Below are 26,690 nucleotides of genomic sequence, written 5' to 3'. Positions count from 1 at the left end.
ACACCCTCCAAGTGGACCCACCTGGCTTACACTCCGGCGTGACCTCGGTAGAGGGCGTTCAGCCTCGCTATTGGCTGGAGAATTTGTCGTTGCTTCTGGCAACCACTGTTTCCCACCAGTCGTGTCTCACCCCCGCCTGGCCCCGCCCCTCATCGCCCCGCCCCCAGGATCGCCGAGCCTCGGCCCAGTTGTAAAAACGGTGCTTGCCCTTTAAGCGGCGGGACTTCTAGTCAACGTCGTCCGCGGCCACCGGAAGGGGAAGTTTGGCCGCCGAACGCTCCTTCGCTCGTCCGAATTCGGTGGCGCCACGTCCGCCGGTCTCCGCCTTCCGCACCGCGGCTTGGGCGGCTTCCGCCTCGACACCTTCCACTCGCGGAGCCGGCCGCGTCGTGAAGCGGCCGGGACGGGGAGTCGGGCGGCTGTGCGCATCCTGGCCACCTAAGAGGCGAAGATGTCGGACATCGGGGACTGGTTCAGGAGCATCCCGGCCATCACGCGCTATTGGTTCGCCGCCACCGTCGCCGTGCCCTTGGTCGGCAAACTCGGTCTCATCAGCCCGGCCTACTTATTCCTCTGGCCCGAAGCCTTCCTCTATCGCTTCCAGGTACTGTACTGACCAGCGACGGGGGCAGTGGAGACTACAGGTCCCAGGCGCCCCGGCGGCGGCAGAGCGTACAGCGGCATGTTGCGGGCGCGCGGTGTCTGGTGGTATTTGTAGTGCGATGGCTCCAGCGGTTTAGGGCGGGGTCCTGTGGTCGGGGGCGGGGTGGAGGCCAAGGGGTCTGGATAGCTGGAGACGTGGAGGCGTGGGTTTGGCCCGGTGGGAAGGGAGTGATTTCGCCCTTCTGTTAAGATTGTGCTCCCTGCGCCTTGCACTCAGAGAAGGAGGCAGTGGGAAGGTAAGTCTGTGATAGTTGTCAATCTGTTGGACTCTGGTGATTAGCAGCCTGGGTCCACCTGGTGCAAGTGCCCTCTGACCTCCCTCTGCCATCCATGTGGGTGGCATGTAGATGTCAACTTGCCCTACATCCCGCTGAGTTCTTTCTATGCTAATAGAGGGTTTTTTACCCCCTGTGGCAGGGATTAGAGGTCAGAGGTGCAAAGAGTGAGTTTATTTATCTGCATTTCCCCCAGGCCCTGACCCAGTAGCTGGCATGTAGTAGTTGAATGTATGAAGGAATAAGTAAAGAGGAAATTGCCCCAGAAATGGAAGTCCTTGTTATTTTTTTAAGCAGGAAGGAAACAGTCCAGAGTAACGTTCCTGGCAAGAGAATATTAGTTTCTTGGAGGTTATCTTTATTCACTGGATTCTGTGATTTAAATCTGGAATCAGTGGCAGGTCAGATACTAAGATCTGACATTAATTTCAACACATTCCTTGGCCTGTGGATAACACTCTCCTGTCTTCCCCCTCTTCACTGGCTATATCTTAGTCTCCTTTGCTTGTTCTTCATTTCCCTGACCTTTAAATGTTGTGATGTGCCCCAGGGATCAGTTATAGGACCTCTTCTCCACACTCTCTCCAGCTGTAGTGATCTCATTTAGCTTCATGTCTTTAAATACTTTCTGTAAGCTGAAGACTCTCGAATGCAAATATACATATTTTCAGTTCCGATCTATCTCTTGATTTCTAGATTTCTACATACCCCTGACTAATAGGCATCTCAAACTTAGTGTCCCAAACTGAATACCCTTTTCCCCTTGCCCTAAATAGCAATTCCATTATTCCAGGAGCTCAAGCTAATAGTAGTGGAGTCATGCTTAACTTTTCTTTCTTTCACACCCCACAGTCTGTCAGCAAATTCTGTTTACTCTACTTTAGACATATATCCAGGATATAATCTCTTTTTTTTTAATGATAATCATTATGTTATATAATTATATTCTATTTTATTTTATTTATTTATTTTTATTTTTTCCCCAAAGCCCCAGTAGATAGTTGTATGTCATGGCTGCACATCCTTCTAGTTGCTGTATGTGGGACGCGGCCTCAGCATGGTCGGACAAGCCGTGCGTCGGTGCGCGCCCGGGATCTGAACCCGGGCCGCCAGCAGCGGAGCGCGTGCACTTAACCACTAAGCCACGGGGCCAGCCCTATAATCTCTTTTCATTTCCCGTTGCAAGCCACTATTATTCCAGCCTTGTTTCTTTCAATTTATCTGTACACAGCTGGAGTGAGCCTTTTAAAGTGTAAATCAAGTCCTGTCAGGCCTCTGCCCAGACCCTTCCAATGTCTTCTCAACTGGATGAAGAAAATCCAAGTCCTTTCAGTAGCCTGCAAGGCCCCCTACCGCCTCTCTGACCTCATCTCCTGCTTCTGTCCACCTTGCGCATTGGGCTCCACAAAGGAGTCTTTGCTATTCCATCAGTAGCTAACTCCATCTCTCCTCAGGGTGTCTGCACATGTTGTTTCTCTGCTTGAGGAAGATAACCGTGGTTTACCGTTTTACCTGCTTCAGGTCTCTGCCCAAATGCCGCCTTATTGGCAAGGCCACCAATTGCCCTACATAAAATGGTACCCCTTCTTCACTCCATCTCACTTACCCTTAATTTTTCTTGCTGCATATCGCTCTTTGGTATTTGTTAGTCCACTTTCCCTTCAGAAAATAAGACTCCTTAAGAGCCAGATCTTTGTCTTGTTTACCACTGTCTTTGTTACCTAGAATGGTGCCTGGCACATAGCAGGTGCTTATATATTGGTTGAATGCATGGAAAGGGTTGAGCATTTGCTAGTGCTGGGGACTGGAGGTACAATAGGGAATAGGACAGAAAAAACCCAGCACCAATGAAGAAGATAAGAGAGAGGCATGTGATAGTGAGTGACTTAAGGGTGTAACATTGGAAAGAGTGTGCCAGAAAGGCCTCAGAGAAGATATCTGAACTGAAATCTGAATGATGAGGAGCTAGCTTTGGGAAGATCTAGCCCTGGGGACAACCTTCCAGGAAGAAGGACTAATAAGTGAAAGGCTTAGAGGCAGGCACTAGAAACAGAAAGAAGACTGGATAGTACAGAGTCTGTCTGTGCAGTGAGGATGAGGATTGGTAGGTGAGGACAGAGAGACAGCCAGGGCTGACTGCAGTAAAGCAAAGATGGAAAGGTAGGCTGGGGCTAGATCTCATAGGGCTTTGTGGTTTGGACTTTATTTTGAAGACACCAGGAAGGCTTTGAAGCCTTTTGAACAGAGGACTGACAATATCGCCTTGACTACTCTGTGGCAGGGACTTGGTATGGATGGGGGAGAAGGAGGAATCAAGTTAGAGGCAAGAGAGATGGTGTTTTGGACCAGGATGGCTGTGAAGATAGAGAAAAGTGGATAGATTTGGGAGTTGGAGTGGACAAGATTGCAACTGAATGGATATGAAGGGTGAGTGGGTGAAGGAAGCAGGCCTCAGGTGTCACTGTTTGCGCAGTGGATCTTGGAGCCCTTTACTGATATTGGAAATGTTTGGGGGCGGGGAGTGTATGGATAAAGAGTTATGTTTTGCCCACATTAAGTCTAGAGGTGTTTTTAGGTACCCAAGTAGAGAAGTTAAGTAGGTGGTTGGATATTAGAATATGATTTGGGTCTGCAACCAGCATTGCACACTGTTTTCTGCTTATTTGCTTTTTTAAATATTTGTTGACCGAGTGAATGTTGTGTACTTTGTGCCTGGTGGCATGTTGAGTAATGTGTGTGCATACAGAGCAATGGTTGTAAATCATTTCGTTGAGAAGGACCTGGTCAAAACTGGCTCTTTGACCCTCCTTGCAAAATGTTGCTCACTTCTATAGTCAGATAAGTAAATTAAGAAAGGTTGTCTATTACACTACAGGTGTGTAATGTTAAAAGAAGTGACCTGATAGAAAGAGTCATCATTCATGTCACACCTTCCATGATTTTCCCATCTTCCCTGCATTGTCTCTTGGGGGCTTGTTATCCTGAGACTGGGGAGAAGCTGCTAGAGGCAGGACAGAGCACTGACCGCCCAGATGTGAAAAGGCCCATACCTATACCTTCTTTCTGTTACTCAGACTCCTACCCTTGTTGGACAAGCTTAGTTTTCAGGTCCACCTGGAGGAACTTGTATGCAAATGAAGCAGTTGAAAGAAAACTCCATCTGCGAGGCTGATGTGTGAGGACAAACAGCATGTGGTGTGCTTCCTGCTGGAGGCTCATCTTCTCAGTAGAAGCTGGATCTTAGAAGCTTAAAAAAAATTGGGGTGATTGGTTTGGAATTGTGGATTCCTGTTGGAAGTGACAAAAGTTACTTTTCCTCCTGATCTATAGATTTTCTCTGAGTAGCTTGTTGGTTTGGAACTCTAAAATGTGATTTTCTTAGTTTGGATAGGTGGAAACACATAGGAGTGGGTTAAGATTCACTGTATTGTTGTCCATAGTTCCTGGTCTCTCATATCTAACGCCCGTCAATCAAATAGTTGACAATGATGAAATGTCTTCATCTTGGTCCCTGATTAACTAGAAGAGGGGTGGCAATTTCCTGCTGCCCTGCTGGTTTCTGAGATTATGTCTCCCAGAGCTACCTGCATGGCGATATTTCATTTCTTTGGACAAAATATCATCTCAGCCTTACATTGTGCCTGTGCTTCTCCATATGTTATTGCATTCAGCTCCCACAGGCATCCTGAGATGTGTTACCCCAGTTTATAGACAACTGTAGTTTCAGTTTCTATTTTGGTGAGTGGAAGATAGTTCTAAGCTCTCTTGTTTAACTCCTTTGCATAATATCTACCAAAACACGTAGTTGTGATTAGCAAAACATTTTTGAAGGTGATTTCTTCCAAATCAGTCATAAGCAAATTGTTTTTTCTTTTCTGTTAGAGTAGAAAGACCATGAGATTTCAAGTAGTTGAGTCATGGTCTCCAGGCCTGGCTCAGCCCCTTACTAGGTGTACGCCCTTAGACAAGTTAGTTATCCTTTCAGAGCCTCAATTTCTTGAGACCTAAAAGTGGGAAAAATTTAATACCATATTAACTCTGTTCTAATTCTATAAGATGCTCTGTCAATTTACTACAACTTTTTGGAGGGGGAGGAAAGTAGAAATTACATTAAATGAATATATTGATTGTAAGACACATCCTAATTTTAGAAACACAAAAATGAATATCTTCAAATTGAGGAAATATGTTACCTACTTTATGCCTCTCTTATATAAAACTCAGAGAAAAATGTTTGTGAAGTGCCCAGTAAATAGTCTGGTAAATAATCTATTCAAAACTAATGCCTATTTTTATTTATTAGCTAATGATATTTCCTGCCATTCCTGCCTTTTTTCTCTTTGGGCAGTAAGATTCTAATTTTAATTTGTAATTGAAATTGAAATGTAACTGCTGGATTATTATCCTGTATTGTCCCCTAAAAAGGTGTCCTGACTTGAAATGGGAGGATATGATCTCTCGATTTCTCTAATTTGTTTCCAGGAATTAAAAGAAATGGCACCCACCGAATCTGTGACTGGGCCTCGTGCTTAAATTTGCCGAGCTTTCACTTACGTTTTCACGTTTAACCGGATGACAGCATCCCTAGCAGATTGATTTGAGCGTTTTGGGGAAGAGGGACATAGACACATTTAACTGGGAGGGGAATGAACTTAGTCTATAGGCTGAGCATAGAAGTAGCCTCTGGGTCTGGATTTAGAACTTCTGTGGCTAGTGTTTGGGTGCGTCCAGCCTTAAATCTTTCCTTAGCAGTCCTGTCCGCCTTAGTTCTGCTGTGCTCTGTAGAGAAGGTTGCCCGCTAGATCGCTAGATCGTAGCTTTGTTTTTAACTTTTTATCGAGTTACATTGTAAAAGGAGGAAACTGCGTATATTATATATTTATAGCTTGTTGAAGTTTCAAAAACTGAATACCTGTACATAACCAGCACTCATCAAAAAACAAAACATTACTAACACCCCCAAAACCTTCCTGCTGTTCCATTCTGGGCACTGCTCTCTCCAAGGATAACTACTATCTTGACTTTTAATACCATCGATTGATTTTGCCATTCTTTTTACTTTCTAGAAATGAAATTATATCGTATGTATTCTTTTGTGCCTAAGCTTCTTTTTAACAGTATGTTGGAGAGTATCCCATATTGTTGCATGTGGTTAGAGATTGCTCATCCTCAGATTGTTCCATTGTGTGAATAGACCACCATTTGTTTACCCATTCTACTGGTAATGGGCCTTTTGGGTAGTTTCCAGTTTTGGCTATAATGAATAGTGTTGCTGCGAACATTCCAGTACATGTCTTGGTGAATATGGGTATGTATTTCTGTTGAGTATATGCCTAGGAGTAGAATTGATGGCTTCTTCTAGCGCTTTTAAAGTCCTCAATTGAGATTGAGTGTCTATCATATGTTTTTCTTGCCTACCTAGTGTGTCCAAAAGAAAAAAAGGCCACACTTTGCTAACATCAACATCTGGCACATGGGTGCTCATCTTCCTTCTTACTTGTTTGGTGACCAGTGTAGACTTTCTTAATTCCAGATCAACCAATCGTTATTGTTTAAGAAAAATCTTTGTTTTTGATACTTTAAAAACCCCACTCCAGACTCTGGATGACATTTGTAATTATTTGGCATTTGTAAGTAGCAGATTGTTTGGGAGATTTCAGTTCAAGGATAGCTGCAACCCACTCTCGCAACAGAAGTTGTTGGACTGGTAACTAAAGAGGAGTGTCTTATGTTCTTTTGAAGGTCTTCTATGCCGCTGAGGATGTGGGCTTCTTGCTTTTGTGAAGTGAGGGACCCTGGGCGGATTACCTCAACTCTAATGAGGGCCCAGCTTTCCTCCTGAAAAAGCTGGGGTGATTATGGTTCTGGCCTTGGGATTGCTGTGGGGCTAAAATGAGATGCTGCGCTCCATGCTCTTGTCTCTCTGCAAGTCCCGGGCTCTTTGTGCTGCATCTGGCTGCCTCTTAGGGGATCCAGGAAGGCTTTCCAGGGTTGAAAATGTGCCTCCACCAGTCCCAGCCCTGAAAATAAAGCTATTTCCTTATCCTAACTGTTTACCTATCAGAGGAAAGAAAGGGATTTAGCTGGGTACCTTCAATGGGGATTTCAGAAATATATTACATTGTGTCTTTCTGAAGAGGTGACCTATCTCCTGGTGTTTTCAAATTATGATTTTAAAGTAATACAAAAATAATATGAAGTCTCTTAGATCAGTGAAAGCAAGTATAACTCAAGGGTAAGCTTAATGAACGCGGAAGAGAAGTGAGGTATTTTGACAGACACTGATTTCCAAAGCACAGGTGCACACAGTGGCTAAAAATAGTGTCAGTGTTAGTGAAAAATGTAGTCAGAAAAAACCGAGGTTTCTTTTCCAAAATCAGGCCCTGAGTAACTTACAGGAATATGAGAGAAGTGTAAAATGTGAATTTGTAAAAATCAGACATGTCTCCCAAAAGTTTGTAATAATCATATACCCACACATATAAATCTTTTTTTAAAGCACCTTTTTATCCATGTTCTTAATTCCGACCTTTTATAAAATCTGTGAGATAAGGGAGGCGAGAGTCATAGGACAGATGTCATTGGGTAGATGAAGACGCAGACTCCAAGGTCCAGACTTTTCCAAGGTCCCACGGCTTCTTAAGAGCCAAGGCCAGGGCTTCCTTGCTTCTGATCTTTACTCCTAATGCTTTTCATAAGCAGAGAGAATCAGGATTATATAAGTATAGTAGTACTAAAATTTCTTACTAACTGTAATTATACCTCATAATAATGATGTCACTTGTGAGAGGCATTGTAAAAACAGGGGCTTAGTATCATAAACCCTGGAGTCCAGCTGTCTGGGATAAAATTCTAGCTTTACTACTTACTTACTAGCCATGAGTTATAAAAACCCACCTCCTGAATCAGTGCATGTAAATGCACAGAATAGCATGCTATTTTTTTTTAAACCATTAACCAAAGTAGGGCAAGTATTAGTATATCATTCCTCTTTTACAGATGGAAATTGAGGCTCAGAAATGATAACTTGTAAGCTAAGACTTACATCTAGGTCTTCTCAAATCATTTCCAATGTTCTTTCCATCAGACTATACTGTTTCTGTGAATAAACTGAAATGAATATTAACCTGTTTTGTTTTACTGGTTTAATATAGGGTTTTTGGAAAGTCACTTTTTGAGTATATAAAGTGCAGTTTCCTCCACAGGGAATTAAGCACTGAGGGTTACATTCCTATAGTACTTGGAGAATGTGACTTGTCAGCTCTGTGTCTGGCTGGGCCCCACAGCTATTGTCCTCCATTCCAGCCACACCCCAATTGTTAGCAATACCCGTTCATTTATAGTGCTCTTGCAATTCTTTGGGACTTTGAACTTGTTTTTCCAACACCAAGCTTCCACTCGTCTGTGCCCTACTCTTTGCTTCTTTAAACAGCCTCCCCCACTGTTGAGAACTCCTTGATGCAAGGGCCATGTCATTCATGCTTGTGCAATAAGACACACAGCTGTCAAGCCAAAAGCCAGCATTATGCTGGCATTTCTGAAAGTCTGGGAGGGCCATCTACCTCAACCACTGTTATTTAACATTGTTCTGGAGGTACTAGCCAGTGAATTAGACAAGAGTGGAATAAGATACAAAATTTTATTTACAGATAGAGTTGTATACTCGGAAAGCCCAAGAGGCTTAGTTTTCAAATATGACGAACAATAAGATAATTCAGCTTTACTGGTTGGGTATAAAAAGAGATAGAAAGCAATAGCTCTATAGAAAACTATAAAAGCTGTGAAAGACTTCTTCCTGGCTGAGAATTATATCAATATCACATTGATATAATAAAGATGTTGGTTCTAGTTCATTTAGAAAAGTAAAATATTGAGACTAGCCAAGAAAATTGTGACAAAATTGGAAGAAAAAGGGGAGGGGGATTACTTAATTATGCAACTTTACCAGATATTAAAATATGTTATAAAACTAGAAATTAAAATAGCTTGATATTGGCATAAGAATTCAATTCCAAACAGAATAGACTAAAAGTAGACCTTACTAATAAAAGGGAATAAATATATGATAAAAGTAGCTTTTCAAATCAATGGAGAAAAGATGGGTTACTCTGTAAATAGGATTGGGAAAACTGAATGACAATCTAGAAAAATAAGTTGAATCTCTTCCTCGCTCCTTTAGATGAACCACGAATGTGCTACAGTAAAACTGTGAACACTTTCTGTTCTTGGAGTGGAGGAGTATCTTGTAAGCGTGGTACATGATGGATACACTTGCCTATATTAAATTAAACTTTTACATGTCAAAATATGGCAAAAATACCGTAAAAGCATAAGTCTATTGACAGACCAGAAAATATTTGCAACAATGAGAAAGGGAAATTTCCGTAATATATAAAGAAATGCAAATCTAGCAGAAAAATGAAGAAAGGAAATGCTGAAGTTTTAAAAACATGATTGGTAAATATAAAATACACTAATGATGAGGGTATGGAGAAAAGATAGGCATTAATCTGTGTTTTAGGAGGCAGTATAAATTGGTTAAACATTTTTGTAGGCAGTTGGCAATATCTACCAAAATTAAATACAAATACCTGTTTATCTAGCAGATTGACTCACAGGTTTTATCCTTTACATACATATTTAAAGAGGATCTTCTAGATTATTCATTGTGGCGTTATAACAGTTTAAATGAATTTTGGACATCCACATAAAAGGAATACTATGAAGCCAATACAAATATTTTGTTAAGGAAATGAAACAAGGTATAGAACAGTGCAATAAAAGGTAGGATGAAAAGGAATGAATAACAGTAACATGTACTATTATTTCTTGAAAGAAATAGAAGAAACTGATCTGTTGTTGCTGGAAAAAGAACTGGGAGACTGAGGGTGAGGAGGGAGGCTTACTTCTCACTGTAGACTTGTCTGTAATTTTTTTGGGGGGGCGGGGGGAATGGTTAATATTGTAAAGTCATGTATCCACAGTGCCTAAATAGCACAGTGATTTGAATAAAAAATTTCCATTTCCATTTGAATATGACATTTTTTGATAAGTTTTGTCATCCCAGTATATTCTTTTCCTAAATAGAGATATTACTGTACTGTTGGAAATTGTCCCTCTGACTCATTTTTGACAGGCTTAGCTGTATGCCTGATCCCAGTAAAGACTAACCGTATACTTCTGTAGTATTGATTTTTTCCAACTTGTTTATAAATATTTATTGCTTATTTTATGATGCCATTTTATTCCATTGATTTGCACACTGGTATGATTGTAACTGATATGAACTTTTCTTCAGTTGTTTTCTTGAATTATGTTGGTGGTGTCCCTTTGCTAACTGTCATCATTGAGGAGAATGTTTTGCAAGGGTTATTTTTGTTTAGTTAAAAGAAAAGAAATTAACCAGGCATAGAGAAACTAACAGCTGTGTTTATTTTGCTCTGGACAGATTTGGAGGCCAGTCACTGCCACCTTTTATTTCCCTGTGGGTCCAGGAACTGGATTTCTTTATTTGGTCAATTTATATTTCTTATATCAGTATTCTACACGACTTGAAACAGGTATGTTATCCATAGTTATTTTAAGTATTGTTTCTGTCTGATTGACTAATCCATATGTTTACTTCTTGGAGGAATTTTGAGGGCAGTTAATGTATATAGAGAAATGGCATGATGACAGGAAATGCTCAGTAGGTAGTAACTATGGCAGGACTGTACTAGGCACTTAGATTATTCGATTTTTAATCCTTACAGGATCATCATGAGGTGTAAGTAGCAGTGTCCCCATTTTATAGGTGAAAAAATACAAGACCAGAGGTTTGCCCATCTTGCCCATGTCCTAGTGGCTGAGCTGTGTGCCTCTCACTTAATTTGACGTCTCACTCATTTCTGTCACACAGCAGTCCTTGTCTTTTGACGCACAATTGGGTTGAAGTCTATATATCTCCAGGATGGGGATTGGAAAACACTACTTTATACAATTAAAAGCCTAGACTTGGGGCCGGCCCGGTGGCGCAAGCGGTTAAGTGCGCGCGCTCCGCTGCGGCGGCCCGGGGTTCGCTGGTTCGGATCCCGGGCGCGCACCGACGCACTGCTTGGTAAGCCATGCTGTGGCGGCGTCCCATATAAAGTGGAGGAAGATAGGCACCGATGTTAGCCCAGGGCCGTCTTCCTCAGCAAAAAAGGAGGAGGATTGGCGGATGTTAGCTCAGGGCTGATCTCCTCACAAAAAAAAAAAAAAAAAAAAAAGCCTAGACTTATTCTCTGTAAGGGAAACACTCAACTTTAAAATAGATAGCTAGGATTTAATAATATGGTAGTTTATCAGATGTGACTACCTATATGATGCTATGGATAAACTTTTTTATAAAAATCTTTTCTTAAAAGTTTCTTACTGAATTGTTATTTATTTCCTACAATACCTCATATGCTGTTCTGAGTTGCTTATACTGAGAAGCAGTAAATTGATATTGCAGTGTCAAAATGTGAGTATAATTTTGTTAAGCCTAAATGATTTTGAAAAGTTGGCTGATTTCAAAGACTTGATAAACCTGCTGGCTGTTAGCTCAGGATCGAGGATTCTGAACTACCCTTTAAATCACAGTCAGTTTGAGAGTTGTGAATCAATCTCTTGAGTTTGGGGAAATAGAAGGATGGGCCTTTGGTGTCAAATATAATTTTTCCTTAGATTGGCGTTTGCTACTAGGTGCTTTTTAAAAAGGAAGAAAGCATTATATTAAAACAAAGTGTCAGGTCATAGACTGTTACTACAGCAACCCCATGTCCATAGTTTTGTGGAGGAAGGACAGGAGATTCAAGGAAGTGTAGTGACCTGGCTGAGGCGAAACTGACAACCAGGACTCTCACCACCATATCGGGGTGTGGTCCTTAAATCTAGCACAATATATGATTTTCATTCTCCCTCCTCCCAGCTGGGCCTGATTATGATGCTGGCTTGCTTAGCATTCTACCCCTCTGATATAATTTCATTGAGGATAAGTTGTTGGAGTAATTTTTTTTTTTTTTTACATCAGTAGTAAACTCTAGATTAAATGCGGGTGATCCATGACGAATTTTTAAAAATTTTATTATGGAAAATTTTCAAATGTGTACAAGAGTAAAGAGAAAGGTTAACAAATCTTTTTTTCTTTTTATTGAGATAAAATTCACATAACATAAAATGCACTGTTTTAACCATTTTAGAGTGTATGATTCAGTGGTCTTTAGTATATTTGCAATGTTATGCAATAATCACCACTCTCTAATTCAAGACATTTTCATCCCCCTCCAAAAAACACAAAGCAGTCGCTCTCCATCCCCTCTTCTCCCAGCCACTGGCAACCGCTAATCTACTTTCTGTGTGTATGGATTTAGGACATTTTATGAGTCCTTTTGTGACTGGCTTCTTTCGCTTAGCGTAATGTCTTCAAGGTTCATCCCCATTGTAGCATATATCAGTATGAACCCTTTTTTAACCATCACTCACCTTTAACCGTGATCTCATAGGCAGTCTTATTTTATCTATATCCATGTCTGTCCCCTTACTCCTGATTATTTTAAGCAAAATGTCAGACAATATATCATTTCATCTATAAATATTTTAATATTTACCTCAGAAATACGAGGACTTAAAAAATAATCATGATACTGTTATTAAACCTAAATTACAATAATTCCATGATCACTTTTTTTTTTTTTGTGAGGAAGATTGGCCCTGAGCTAACATCTGCCAATCCTCCTCTTTTTTGGCTGAGGAAGACTGGCCCTGGGCTAACATCCATGCCCATCTTCCTCCACTTTATATGGGATGCTGCCACAGCGTGGCTTGACAAGCGGTGCGTCCGTGCGAGCCCGGGCCCGGGATCTGAACCGGTGAACCCTGGGCCACCGCAGCGGAGCGCGCACACTTAACCGCTTGCGCCACTGGGCCGGCCCCCTCCATGATCACTTTTTATCTGGGCCAGCCCCTCCATGATCACTTTTTATGTGTAAATTGTCTTCTCTTGGTTACTTAAGATCCTTGAACCCGTTTACCCATCCCTACTGCCTAGTCAGGTAATATAACTAATTTGTAATACCTGAATAACACTTAAGATAAATCTATAGGATTATTAGGCCGTTGATCTCTTTCGTTTGCTCTAATTCTTAGAAGTTTCCCCCTATTCCTTACTAGCCAATCACAGAGCATTTTGAAGTTCTAGAGCTGAAAGGCATTTTTAAAAATAGTTTTATTGGGGCAGGCCCGGTGGTGCAAGCGGTTAAGTGTGTGTGCTCTGCTGCTGCGGCCGGCATTTTCTGGTTCGGATCCTGGGCGTGCACGGACGCACCACTTGTTAAGCCACGCTGTGGCGGTGTCCCATGTAAAGTAGAGGAAGGTGGGCACAGATGTTAGCCCAGGGCCAGTCTTCCTCACCAAAAAAAAGGAGGATTGGCACTGGATGTTAGCTCAGGGCTGCTCTTCCTCACACACACAAAAAATAGTTTTATTGATATGTAATTCACATACCATATAATTCCACTCATTTAAAGCGTACAATTCAATGGATATTCATAGAGTTGTGCGATCACTACTACAATCAATTTTAGAGCATTTCATCACCGCAAAAAGAAACCTCGTACCCATTAGCAGCCACTCCCTATTTCTATTCAACCCTATCTTCCCCCCCAGCAACCACTAATCTACTTTCTGCCTCTTTAGATTTGCCTACTCTGGACTTTTCTTATAAACAGACTCACACAATGTGTGGTGTGAGTGGCTTCTTTCACTTAGCATAGTGTTTTCTAGATTCTTCCGTGTAGCCTATATCAGTACTGCATTCCTTTTTATTGCCAAATAAGATTCCATTGTATGAGATTATCACATTTTGTTTTTCCATTCTTCAGTTGATGGACATTTGACTTGTTTTTATTTTTTGGCTGTTATGAATACTGCTGCTATGAACGTTTGTGTAGAGAAGAACTTTGGAGATCTTTGCATTTAAATAAGATTTCACAGGCAAGACAGCTGTGGTCTGGAGAGGTGGTGACATGCCCCAAAGGTCACAAAGCTATTGGAGATAACACAGCTCCCACCGGAACCCAGTTGACTGGTTCCCTGTCATCTCTCCCAGACAGCCTTGAGATAACATTTTGACCAAACGTTTGCCACCTGCATGTTTTCCTGCCTGGCTAAATTAAGCACACAGCAGCGTTGGCTGATTTATAAGGTTTCTCATTTGAACCGGAAGACTGCAATTTGAGACCAGTTAATTTGTAAATTCCCAGTTGCAAGCTTGCCAAATAATATAGTACTGTGGTTTACGTGATTATAAGATTTCAAGTATTCAATCTAAAGAATCCTTAGAAATCACAAAGCCAAAACCGCATCAAAAGAAGCACAACTATTACTAAAATTCAGAAGTTTTGTTAGAATTTCAGCTCTGATTCATCATAGTGGTCCCCTACCATTAAGCATCCTTAACACTGGGGCTAAAGTGTGCCTTTGAGGGGGAAATAAGGGAAAGAAGGAGAGACTTTTGCTGGAAACCTCTTTTCTTTTAGATAGATTTTTTTCTGCCTTTCTGACACTTGTTAGGAATTTTTTTTTTTAATTGTCTATATGTCATGTCATTGTGATGGCGTGTGGAGGCTAGGGAAGGTTACTGTTTGAGCTAGAGTGACCTTATAGTCATTTGTTTCTTTTCTCTGCCCCTCTTCTAGTCTTCCAACTGAAGGCATGAGAAATCTTCCTTAGGGAGAGCTGGGCTGTTGTTGATTGTTCTGCCCAGTAATAAGACAGAACCTGGTGTATGAGGTGGTGATGAGAGCACTAAGCTAGTAATTAGACTTCATTCTGTTTCTAACAAGCCGTGTGACTTGGGTCATGTAACTTTATTTTCTTATCTGTAGAAGGGGGGTATAGGTCTTTGCATTCTACACCACAGATATGGTTTGAGGATTAAGAGTCAGAGGCAGTGGAAAGGTTCGGCTGTCTCCCTACTCTCTCTTCCCGCCTCTCCCCTCCGTCATTTTCCCTTCCTAGAATGTACTTCTGGAAGATGGAGACTCAGTCTTCTCAGTAAGCCCAGTGCTGGACTCAGTGGTAGAATGTGTGTGTGTGTGTGTGTGTGTGTGTAATAATAATAATAACAACAGTACGTACCTCCAACCATAGTAATGGGGAGGAGACACAATGGTAGGCAAAACAGACGTGGTTCCTCCCCTGACAGAGCTTATGGTCTAGTGGAGGGAGAGGGGATTAACCAAGTAATCACAAATGTATCATCAGGTCGTGACAAGAGCCATGAAGGAAAGGCTGACAGGCTGGGAGGGTCTTGAGGGGATGGGGTCTTGGTATGTGGAATTGACTGTGCTCCCTTTGGGTCTGTTTTAGCCCATGGTAGAGCATGGTACTTACTGGAATTCAGTCAGGAAAGCATAGATTAGCCTTGATACTCAGGTGACTAAGTTCAGGGCTTTATGGCAGACATGGTTTTAGATATTTAAAAATATTTACTTTTTTGTGATTTTAAAATATTCTCGTTTTTGCTTTCTCTGTAATTTTTTGAAGTATTTCTCTACATGGACGTTACTTTTTTCTGAAATTCCAAACCATGACATTTGGCTTATTTTTGTTTCCAGGAGCTTTTGATGGGAGGCCAGCAGACTATTTATTCATGCTTCTCTTTAACTGGATTTGCATCGTGGTATCCTTCAGTCTGTTATTTGGGGCCCGAAATAAACCAGTTTTTTTCAGGTTTGGGGAAGTAGACAGTATTCTGTACAACATTTCAAATTACAGTATTTGCATCTTTGTTGACTATAGTTAATAATTAAGAATAAAAAGAATAATTAAAGTTCTTTTTAAAAGCTAGTAAATCACAGAGCCCTTGAGTGATGCATTCTCTCACCATTGCCTTCATGGGATTTTTCCACATTTGGTCGAGTTTTATTACTGTTCCCTCTTCTTGTTCCCAGCTCTCCGTGTTCTCATGTGTGACAGTTTGTTGGCTGCAGCACAGAGAGATTCCGTGCCATGAGACAGCTTTTGAAATCTGTGGTCCTTATCAGAAAATTAATTTACAACCAGCATCCTTTCCCGACTTCATTGCTGTCCTTGTCTTGGGGCCCTCAATGGTCATTCCGTCCCTCCGGAAGTACTGGCTCTGGGAAAGGACACAGCACGTCTCGGCTGTGTCTCAGCCACAGTTGACAGCAGCCGTCCAGCTGCGGACCGTTACAGGTGGTGAGGGTGGCACAAGGGACTTGATGGCTCAAGGCCTGTGCAGAGTTGGTGAGCTCGAAATTGCTTGCGGCTTAGCTGCCATTGAAGCTTGGCCAAGAGCCAGCAGATGTGGCACTTTGGATGCCCTTTCCTCCCTTTAAGGGAAGAAAAAGAGTAGTTTTGGACTTCATCTGTGCTCTGGAGCCCTGAGCGTGAGCAGAATCGTTATTTGTTTCCGAGGGCACAGGCTTCTCCATCTTCTAATCAAAGGAGAGCTGCTAAAATGCGGTGGCGAGGCAAGGAAGGAGGACACGAGGGGACCAAGCTGAGTCATGTGCCAAAGCAGTTAATTTCCACCATTTCCTGGTCATCGTGTGGTCTCACAGAATATTCATAATGAAGATGATGAGATACTTTTTGTGTTCTGGGATGTCTTAAGCAACTTGAACTATAGAAAAGTGTGTTCTTTCAGAACACTGGAATGAAGTTAGCTTTTACTAGGTGCAGAATGCTTTGTATCTGATCTTTAACTTTACAAACCAAGATTACTGGCTTAGTAATGGATATGCAAGTAAGTGTCCTTTGAAACTATTTATTTGCTGCTTTATGTGTTTCAGTTTTGCTATTAATGGCCTTTGATTGAAGTTTAAGTTGCATTAACTATGTGGTTCGTTATGTAGTATTTTGAAATTATAGCTGTTTTATTTTGAAGATCTTACGTGAATTATCTAAACCATTATTTTTCTTGCACGTTCCTGGCTTCTTTATTATGTTTGAACACTGAGAATAATGGTTATCCAATATTTTCTATGCATGTATGTGGATGTATACTTTTTGAAACTTGAGATTATACGGTAAGTAAAGCTTTATTGTCTACTTTTTTCAAGTTACAGAGCTTGACTCTTATGTTTCTGAATCCATCTAAAATAATGTAATTGTGTTGTATTTAATTATAGGATTTTGTAGCATGCCTTGGATGGATGATCAATTAAACAGAAGGTTCAATGTATAATTCTGATGAGTTGAGTTTCTTTTTCTTTTTTTCGATGAGGAAGATTAGCCCTAAGCTAACATCCATTGCCAATCCTCCTCTTTTTGCTGAGGAAGATTAGCCCTGGGCTAATGACATCCATGCGCATCTTCCTTTACTTTATATGTGGGACGCCTGCCACAGCATGGCTTGATAAGTGGTGCGTAGGTCCACGCCCAGGATCCAAACCTGCAGAGTGCGTGAACTTAACCACTATGCCACAGGGCTGGCCCCCTCTTTTTCTTTTTGCATAGCCATGTGAGAATTTGTTTGGAGGGGAGAGGTGGAAAGAATAGCAGGTTCACGCTCAGCCTCTGAAGTGCCTCTGGAGCCTTGTTGTGACATGTTGATTCTTTTGCAGTTGCTGATGATTCCTCTGATCATGTCAGTACTTTATGTCTGGGCCCAGCTGAACAGAGACATGATTGTATCATTTTGGTTTGGAACCCGATTTAAGGTACTTTAACCTAGTTAGAAAAATTTCCCTTTTATTTGTCTTTGCAGAAATCTCTCTTCAGCCCAGAGATGTGCTTTCTGACTTGTCCAGCAGAGGTCACTGCAGAGCAGTATTCTATAGGCAAGCCCCTCCTGCTCTCCTCAGTCCCCCTGTATTTCTGGAGCCAACCCCGAGTCCTTTGCTGGCTGTCACTTCTCACTCCCTCTGTGCCTCAGGCCCCTCAGGCTTGTGTCCCTGAGTGATCTCATGTGTGTGTATGTGGTAGAGAGAGGGAAGGAGAGATCCTCATGTGGAACCCTCCGTTTTAAAATCTGTTGTCATTCCCTGTTATGTATTTTACACTGTAGCTAAAACAGATTGTTGTTTGCCTGCAAACACTTCCCTTTATGTCTTCTCTCACAGTTTTCCACCTGTACCATCTTTTTGATTTTCTTCCTCATGTAAATCCTACCTGTTCTTTTTTTTTTTTTTTTTTTGGTAAGGAAGATTCGCCTGGAGCTAACATCCTTTGCTAGTCTTCCTCTTTTCTTTCTTTTTTTTCTTTTTTTTTTTTGCTTGAGGAGGATTAGCCCTGAGCTAACATCTGTGCCAATCCTCCTCTATTTTGTATGTGGGTCACCACCACAGCATGGCTGACAAGTGATGTAGGTCTGCGCCTGGGATCCAAACCTGTGAACCCTGGCCGTTGAAGCAGAGCGTGCTGAACTTAACCACGACACCACGCCAGCCCCTACCTGTTCTTAATATGCGTGGGGACTGAACATATTTCCTGAGTCTCCTGCCTAGAGTTAGTCTTGCCTTTGGGCTTCTCCAATGCTTCCGTTCCCCTTATAGTGCTTAAACACATTCTGCCTTTAAGTTATTTATGTAGAACCCTTTCTATAGTGGTTTCTGAAGTTTCTTGCAACTCCCTCAGCTCTTGGTATGATGTCTTGAATCTGGTAAGGGGCTCAAGTGATGAATTCGTCTGGAGAGCTGTCTTATTTGGGAGAGTATTAGTTCAAGATATCAGTGTGTAATGAGATAAAAATTCAAAGTAATTTTGTGGAATATATAAAAGGAGAACCTAAACAGGTGGGATATTTTTAGTTTATTGGTAACAGTTTGCTGGTTGGAGTCTCAAAGTGATTCTGTCATGGACCGTGTTTTGATTAGTATCCATAGGACCCTCATCTACTTTCTGAAGCTATTTGTTAGTATTAATTCAGAAGGGCATGTATTGTGTCTGAAAACTAGGGGCAAAGTACTCTGTCTCTTTAGTTACTAATATATGAATAAGTATAATTTTAGATAGGAAGTTTTAAGTACAGTAGGAATGATGCTAGATTGATCTGAGAAATTTTTGCAGTGACTTTCCAAAGGATTTGTATAAAGCCCCTGTCAATATCTCCTTACCCATTCCAGCCCCGTAGCAGCTGTGTCTTCTCTAGGTGTGGTTATTCACGTTTGTGTATGTTCTCTCCTAGGCCTGTTATTTACCTTGGGTTATCCTTGGATTCAACTATATCATCGGAGGCTCGTAAGTGATGTTAGATTTATTTAATTGGAAACTAATCCTTGGAAGACTTCCGTTTCTTTATCTTCCTTCTCTAATCTTTACAAACTTTAGAAAAATCTCAGTATTGATGCATTGGAACTTGACACTTATGAAATAATTTCATTTTGGTGCAATTGATTAAATTACAGGGCTTTCAGCACATTTAGCACTGAATGATTGTTTTTTGTTAGTTTGTTGTTACAGTATGCTTCTGTGTATGTGTTTTTGAATAAATATTTATTTCTGGATTCAGAAATAAATCCGGATTGAGCATACATAGGACCTAATTTTTGTCTGAGCTGACTCCTCTAAGAACTGTGCATAAAATTACTATGTTTTTTATTCTTAAGGCATTTCTAGAATGTCTTAGAAACTGCTTACCAGTCACAGAAATGCATATTCTCAGATGGGAAGTAGTTTTATAAGTGGTTTGATGGTACAGAAGTTTTGCCAAATAGGGTCAAATTTCTAATCTGGAATTAGAACTGAGACTTAGGAAAACCTTTAATGCATCCAGTCAGAATTTTAGAAGGAGGGTATCACGATGCAGCTATTCTAAGAACTCCCATTTCTTAAAGTACAAAATATCTTTAATGTTTTAGTATATTTTCATAATACTAGTTCTTAATATGTCTGACATATTTGCTCTGTGTGGTCCTAACTCCTACTGATATTGATAAGGAGAAATGAATGGCTGGAGCGAACAGACTCTGTTTAGAGCACAGCAAGTTCTGAGTTTGGTAGAGCTGCCCTGCCACCTAGAGGGGCAGAGTCTGGGAGTGGTGACAGATGTTGATCTGTCCCTGACAGGAATCATGTTGCAGGCAAAGACAAAGAGTGATGTGTACCAGTAAGAGTGGATCTGTAGAACCTTCAAGGGGCCTGTTCGTAAGCCATGGCAGAACTGAAGAAGGTCAATGTTGACTTGAGGATTACAAGGTGAAGGTCAGCTTTCTGAAGTGATCTCCATGACGTTTTACACTCAAGGACACAAGAGGCGAGGGAGAAGTGCTGTGGCTCCGGGAACAGGGGACAGGCCTTTCTCGTCCCTCCTTTCCTCACTGCCGTGCCTCTCTCTTGCTAGCCTTCATACTTGCCCATGCTTTGCACATACGGTGTTCATGACCAAAAGCATTCAAAAGCTTGCTGTGCAATTTCCTCCACTCTTGAGGCAGGTAGTAGCCAAAAATAGTATTTTGAGGATGGGCTGGGGCTTGAAAGACATGTGAGGGGCAGCTGGCCTTAGAGAGCACAGACCCCATGGGTCCAGCAGGACTGATTTCCCTTTTCCCTCAGGACGCATTTGCCTCTCAGACTACAAAAGGGCTCATTGCAGGGCTGTCACAGACCCCCAGGGCCCAGAAATGGGCTACCGTGGAGGGTCTGTTCCCTGTGCTATTAGTTAAAACTTGCTGCATCCCGCTTTACTGCTCGAATGTCTTTAATTTGGCTCTCTGTTTGCAGGGTCATCAATGAGTTAATTGGAAACCTTGTTGGACATCTTTATTTCTTCCTCATGTTCAGATACCCAATGGACTTGGGAGGAAGAAATTTTCTCTCCACACCTCAGTTTTTGTAAGTGTTTTTTCCCCTCTCATTTCATGGTCATTTTACTGCCTGTGTTCGTAAGCATCTTGATAAAAACTCCATGAGGGGTGAGATTTGCCCCTATGTAAATATTTGTAAAAAATATATGTGAATGTTGCCCTGGTCACACAGTCACAGGAAGCCAGGGGTCGAAGCCACAGCTTCGTCTTCTTCGTGGAGCCCTTGTAACCGGGGGCCACCGAGGACTAGATTCAGGCATCACCCAGGAGCATTTCAGCTGTGGTGTGGCGGGGTAGGTGTGCGCAGCTCCCGTGTCTGCAGCAGTGGGCCAGCGTTACAGGGTTAGCAGGTTTACCCAAGATTTTGGCCGAGAAGGGCAAGGGGGGGTACGTTAGCTCATTGGTTAACAATTTAAAACATTTTTATATTAAATATTATAGACCAGAATTTTTTTCTTTTTGGTGAGGGATGTTGGCCGTGAGCTAATATCTGTTGCCAATCCTCCTCTTTTCGCTGAGGAAGATTGGCTCTGAGCCAACATCTGTGCCCATCCTCCCCCATTTTGTATATGGGACGCTGCCACAGCATGACTTGATGAGTGGTGCATAGGTCTGTGCCCGGGATCCAAACCCACGAACCCAACCACTATGCTGCTGGGCTGGCCCCTAGACCAGAGTTTTTATAGGACTTCTCAGAGTTAAAATGGGAGACCTGAGGTGTGTGGTCCCAGCCGCCTGGGGGTATGTGCTTGTTCTTTCTCTACTTTGGGGGTTGACTCAGGTGAGGAGGCCGAGGGCACAGCTTTGGTTTTGAGGCAGACTTGTTTTGGAATCCTGTTTCCCTCATTTACCAGTTTTGACTTTGGGAAAGTTACTTAATAAAACCTCTGAGCTTCAATTTGCGAGTCTGTGAGTTGGGGGGAGCCCTATCCCCCAGGACTGCAGGAGGTAAGGTATGCTATGGTACTCAGTAAATACAAGCGCTTAGCCTTGTTCCCAGCGTTGGGGCTGGAGTGGGAGTTTACCAGCCAGAAGAGGTGCTGACACACTTACGCGTGTAAGTCGTGTGACCATTCTGTCGGTGAGGGAAAAGGCTGTTGAAGAAGGGACCAGTGAAATCATCATCTGGGTGTCGCAGCTTGCCTGACAATCACGCCTAATCTCGAGTTAGGGAGATGCAATCATAGCTTGTGTTGAAAAGCTTAAAAAAAATCACCCCTTTCACATCTTGCTCGTTTTAATGTTTTGCAGTTTGTCATTCTTCCAAGGGGTCCGTGAGGGTAGTCAGACTTGAGCAGGCCCCCCCTTTATAGGTTAGGGGTAGGTTTTTGAAAGACTTTTATTGGGAAATATAACATACAAACAGAGAAGTACAATATTGTATGGGTTTTGTTTTTTCTTTCTTTCTTTAAGAGCATAGAAAGAAACTTGTTTCTCTTCTGAGCCTCAAGTTGCCTTCAGGCTAAAAAAACAAATGACCAATCTGTTTTCTAATTATCAAAGGACACAGTGACAGCAGGCTTGGATTTTTGATCTAGTTTTATCAAGTCGGATGGCAGATGCATCAATTAAAAAAAAAAACTTGGTGCTTTGGGGGGCAGCCAACGGTTATTTTACTTTAAATGGCTATCTTCTGACTTCATGGCTTGGAGATGTTTCTCAATTGTGGGCAACAAAGTATATGAGATTCTAGTGGCAAAATCAGGAGCACCCTGGAGCCTGCCTTCCACTCGTGCTTTCTCTGCTGGTGGAAGCCCTTCTGTTAAATTTTGCATAAAGATCAGATGATAAAATGTAGCTCCTTGCAAAAGCAGTAACTGCTTTGAAATTACCATAAATTTTTGTTGATTATGTGTAATTGGGTGTCTTTTTATACTAATTACTTGCATTTAATTTCACTATCCATTTAAGCAGTGGAGATGGCTTCCATATTGTCTTACAGTGAGAAGCAAAGCAAGACAGCCCAAGCGTTGCCTTTTTAAAGTGTTCTATTTTATTGTATACTTCGGAGGAATGTTATGGTGCCAGAACGTCACGGCAGTGCTTGGAAATACGTTTTGGTTTAAAGATAAAGCTGTATTTGTTTAAAAGGAAGGAGAGAATTCTAAGATGTATCACTGTTCTGCATTCCGTTAAGAAAAGTAGACAGATTCTCTTCTCTTCTGTATGCAGTTATTTTTCTGTTTAAAAGGCGTTCATTGTCTTTTTTGGGAGGGCACATGAAGGTATCAGGGATGATGTAAACAAATGAGGACTCCTGTCACAAAGGGCTGTAACCTGAATTGCACGCTGTGTGTCCCATCTGAAGCGGGAGGCCTGTGGTGCAGGGGACAAGCTCTGGAGCCAGGCCATCTGGGTTTGAATCCTGACTGTCACTTTAGAAGAGCTTTACTCAATCTTTTTTTTTTTTTTTTTTTGGTGAGGAAGATCAGCCCTGAGCTCACATCTGATGCCAATCCTTCTCTTTTTTTGCTGAGGAAGATTGGCCCTGAGCTAACATCCGTGCCCATCTTCCTCTACTGTATATGGGACGCCGCCACAGCATGGCCTGACAAGCGGTGCGTCGGTGCGCGCCCGGGATCCGAACCTGTGAACCCTGGGCCGCTGAAGCAGAGCGCATGCACTTAACCACTTGTGCCACCGGGCGGCCCCATAGAAGAGCTTTACTCAGTCTTGCCTCAGTTTTCTCCTTTATAAAATGGGGGTAGTAGTAGTGCCCATCTCCTAGGGTTGTTGTGAAGAGCAGATGAATTATAAACACGCAGTGCAAGGGAAATGCTCTGTGATAAGCTTGCGCTCTTCAGGCTTTTTGCTGTGGGCAAGTCACCCCTCATGGTTTGTTCTCGGTGCCATGAGCGGTTTAAACAGGAGTGTCAGATCATGGTCTCTGCCTTCAAGCACAATTTTAGACATTAGGATCTGATAAGTAGAATAAGTTTAAACACATTCTCAGTTCACTAATAGTCAAGGAAGGGAAATAGTTGGAAAAACTATTGAGGACATAGACCTGGGTTTAAGTTTTCTTAGCTGTTCTCTGACTCTTAATTTATTAATTTGTAAGATGGGAAATCAGCTCACCTTTCTGGACCGCAGCTTTCCCACCATCTATGAGGTGGAAAGAATGCAGTTGGAGGGCAGATTATGAATACACTTTAAAACATTCCCCAGACTCCAAGACATAAATCCTCCTTCTGCTGTCTCCCTTGTGGATGGTGTAGAACCCACTTGCATCGTGGAGACACCATGCGGGGCCCAGACACACAGGCTGCGGATCTGTCCTTTGAAAGGGAATTTATTTTGTATGCTTTGATCTAGTTTGATCCATATTTAGATATACCAAAATGCTGTATAGGTGGTTCTTTCTGGTTGTGGGGCTTGTGGGTATAATATTTTTGTTTCCATACTGTTTTGCGTGAATCTCGTTTATTATCAGAAAAAGATTTGTTTGAGGGTGAAGTTAGCTGAAAGCTTAGTAAATTTAAAAAATATGAAGAGAGAATGCCTTCTGTGGTCAGGCCATTGAGCTAAATGCTGAAAAGGCAAAGTTAAATAAGATATTGTCCCCAGCGTTTCATTGGCCACAGACTAATATAATTGAATGTGACAGATGCCATGGGAACCCCAGGAAAGGGAGATGGGCTAAATGGTCGGAGAACTGTGTGGAAGTGACTTTGTGGTCTTCTCTCCCCTTGTTTCTTCCTCTCTCTGCTCCAGGTACCGCTGGCTGCCCAGCAGGAGAGGAGGGGTGTCAGGATTTGGCGTGCCCCCTGCTAGCATGAGGCGAGCTGCTGATCAGAATGGCGGAGGCGGGAGACACAACTGGGGACAGGGCTTTCGACTTGGGGACCAGTGAAGGAGCGGCCTCTGGCCTGCCCACCAGCCGCTCTGCTCAGATGAAGTTTCCTCCCAGTGCTGGGTGTGCTTAACAACCAAGTTCTAGCTAACGCTGTTGGACCCGACCCACACTGAATGTAGTCTTTCAGTACAAGACACAATTTTTTAGCTCCTGAAGACAAATATAAGTGTTCCTCAAGTTTCATGATTCTCATTCAAGTCCTTACTGCTCTGAAGAACAAATGTCAACTGTGCAAATCTCAGAACCAACTATATTTTTTGGTGTCTTCTCTTCCTTTTCCGTCAGAATAATGGGTTTCGGCAGGTCGTGGTCTGCTGGCACCAAGCTGGGCATGTGGGGTTGGGTCACCAAACCCTTGTCAAAGGGACTCTTACCTCTTTCTTGCACACATGCCTCCCTCCTCCTTTTCCCTACCACCAAACTTGCAATTAGAAGAGGTAGCCCATAAAATCGTTCTCCTTTGAAGGCTCTCTTATTTATTGACTTTGGCCAAGGCTCAGTCACAAAGAACTTGTTCACACCATTTTTTCCCCCTTTGGTGGCAGAACTGTAACAATGGGGGAGAAGATTGGAGCAGCAGGTAAAGAATTTTGTCGGCGTTTGGAATTGCTGTGACCTGATATCAGTTGCAACCATTTGCCACCTCTTCAGATGTTTTTATAAAAAAAAAAAAAAAACCACTGAGTCAGCCAGGGCCACAGATTGGTATTCATGGGGCATGAGGGTTGTTACTAGGCATTTTTTCCTAGGTTAAGTGATCAAAACTATAGTGGAGTTGCATCTTACACAGGAGCTAGGTTTAAACCGTGGTGGGCATAATCCCTTTGCATCTCATGTGTGGGGCATTCTGCCTTTTTGTGTACCCAGTGTAGTTGGATTGTGTTGTGCTAGAAAGTTCCAAATCACATTTGCCACAGGGTGATGCTCTCTTTTGAGAGGCACCTGGGCATTGTTCCATTTCATTCTCATTCTGGATATACATTTATTGAGTAGAGTGGAGGGGAAAACCTATTTAAATTGTGGGTTTTTTTGCCCCCCTCCCCCCCCCACGGCCACATGCTTCAACATGTTGATTGTGAGGAAAGTGCAGCTCCTCTGTACGTAGATCATATTTTAAGAGCTAGTATAAGCACATCTAAGTGAATCACATGATTTTGGCTTGAGCATCATTTGTGTTTGAGGGTCTTTTATTATTTCAAGTCATGAATGTACAAGTCATGAACGTCCATCAGACCAGCTTAAATACCCACAACTCCTTTTCATAGGTGGGCTTTTTCCATCAGAGCTAGGCTTTTCACCAGATCAAGTTTTTTGACGGCTATGATGTTTTACACAGTTTCATATTTTAAATTTTTCTTCTGAAAGCAGACTGCGAGGAGCAGTGTTGAGTGGTTGCCATACTTTGAGTCAACTGAAAAATCTTTGAACATTTTGATGGATTTCTTTTCAGGAAGCATTGTGCACTAACAGCATGACTATTCTTTGCCCCACTGTTAAACAGTGATGTGTGTTATACTAGGAAGTGGGGATTTGAAAACAGCTCTTTATTTTTAATAAAGTTTGTTTGTGTGTACCTCTCCATATTTAATTTATATGATAAAATAGGTGGGGAGAATCTGAATCTTAACTGTCATCCGTTCTGCTGTTGACCTATGGCCACAATAAAATTTACTTGTAAAATTTTAGAAGCCATCATTCCTGTTATGTTGCATGTGCAGTCCTCATACAGGAGTGGAAACTCATTGTATGTGTAAGCAGATTCTCACGGTAAGTGAGCTGGAGTCTCTTATACACCCTGTTAGCAACTCAGCTGCCTGAGAGCAGTGGTTTTTCTAAAGGTTACAAGTATTCTTTAGAATTCTTCAGTTCAAGGCAAAGTGTTCATTAAATTCTTCCTCTTAAACGTGTTTAGGAAGTTGATAATTTTATTCATCTCGTCTGGATTACCTATCTTTTTGGAATAATTTTAGCTAAGCAAGCTATTTGAGATTTGATTTGGCAAGGCAAGGCATGACAGTGGATTCTCTTTATGAATGAAAAAAATCCTTATTTTGTATGGAGACATTCCCTTTTTGTAACTAATCCTTTTTATTGGTAAAAATTGTGAATTAAAATGTACAACTT

General features: G+C 42.0%; 1 protein-coding gene across 2 annotated transcripts; it reads left to right on the top strand.

The window, feature by feature from the left end:
* The first annotated feature begins 249 nt into the window (after positions 1–249).
* DERL1 (derlin 1) lies at positions 250–26,690 on the top strand. 2 transcript variants are annotated; one of them, XM_058564876.1, is made up of 8 exons: positions 253–604; positions 10,387–10,498; positions 15,557–15,621; positions 16,684–16,710; positions 17,531–17,626; positions 19,093–19,145; positions 20,628–20,738; positions 24,425–26,690. In XM_058564876.1, exons 1-8 carry the CDS (start codon positions 452–454, stop codon positions 24,561–24,563), a joined length of 756 nt encoding a protein of 251 aa, XP_058420859.1. In that variant the 5' UTR covers positions 253–451; the 3' UTR covers positions 24,564–26,690. The 2 variants fall into 2 exon arrangements, with proteins under 2 accessions (XP_058420860.1, XP_058420859.1); XM_058564877.1 differs by lacking the exon at positions 20,628–20,738 and having other exon boundaries at positions 250–604.

This window comes from Diceros bicornis, chromosome 21 (genome assembly GCF_020826845.1).
Source record: "Diceros bicornis minor isolate mBicDic1 chromosome 21, mDicBic1.mat.cur, whole genome shotgun sequence".
Lineage (NCBI taxonomy): Eukaryota > Metazoa > Chordata > Mammalia > Perissodactyla > Rhinocerotidae > Diceros > Diceros bicornis.
The sequence above is the reverse complement of the archived record's forward strand: the minus strand, read 5'-3'. Positions and strand labels throughout refer to the sequence as shown.

Coding starts and splice junctions, on each gene's coding strand:
- DERL1 (XM_058564876.1), top strand. CDS start 452: ATGTCGGACATCGGGGACTGGTTCAGGAGCATCCCGGCCATCACGCGC. Junction 17,627..19,092: donor GGTTTGGAACCCGATTTAAG/GTACTTTAACCT, acceptor GTTCTCTCCTAG/GCCTGTTATTTACCTTGGGT. Junction 19,146..20,627: donor AACTATATCATCGGAGGCTC/GTAAGTGATGTT, acceptor CTCTGTTTGCAG/GGTCATCAATGAGTTAATTG.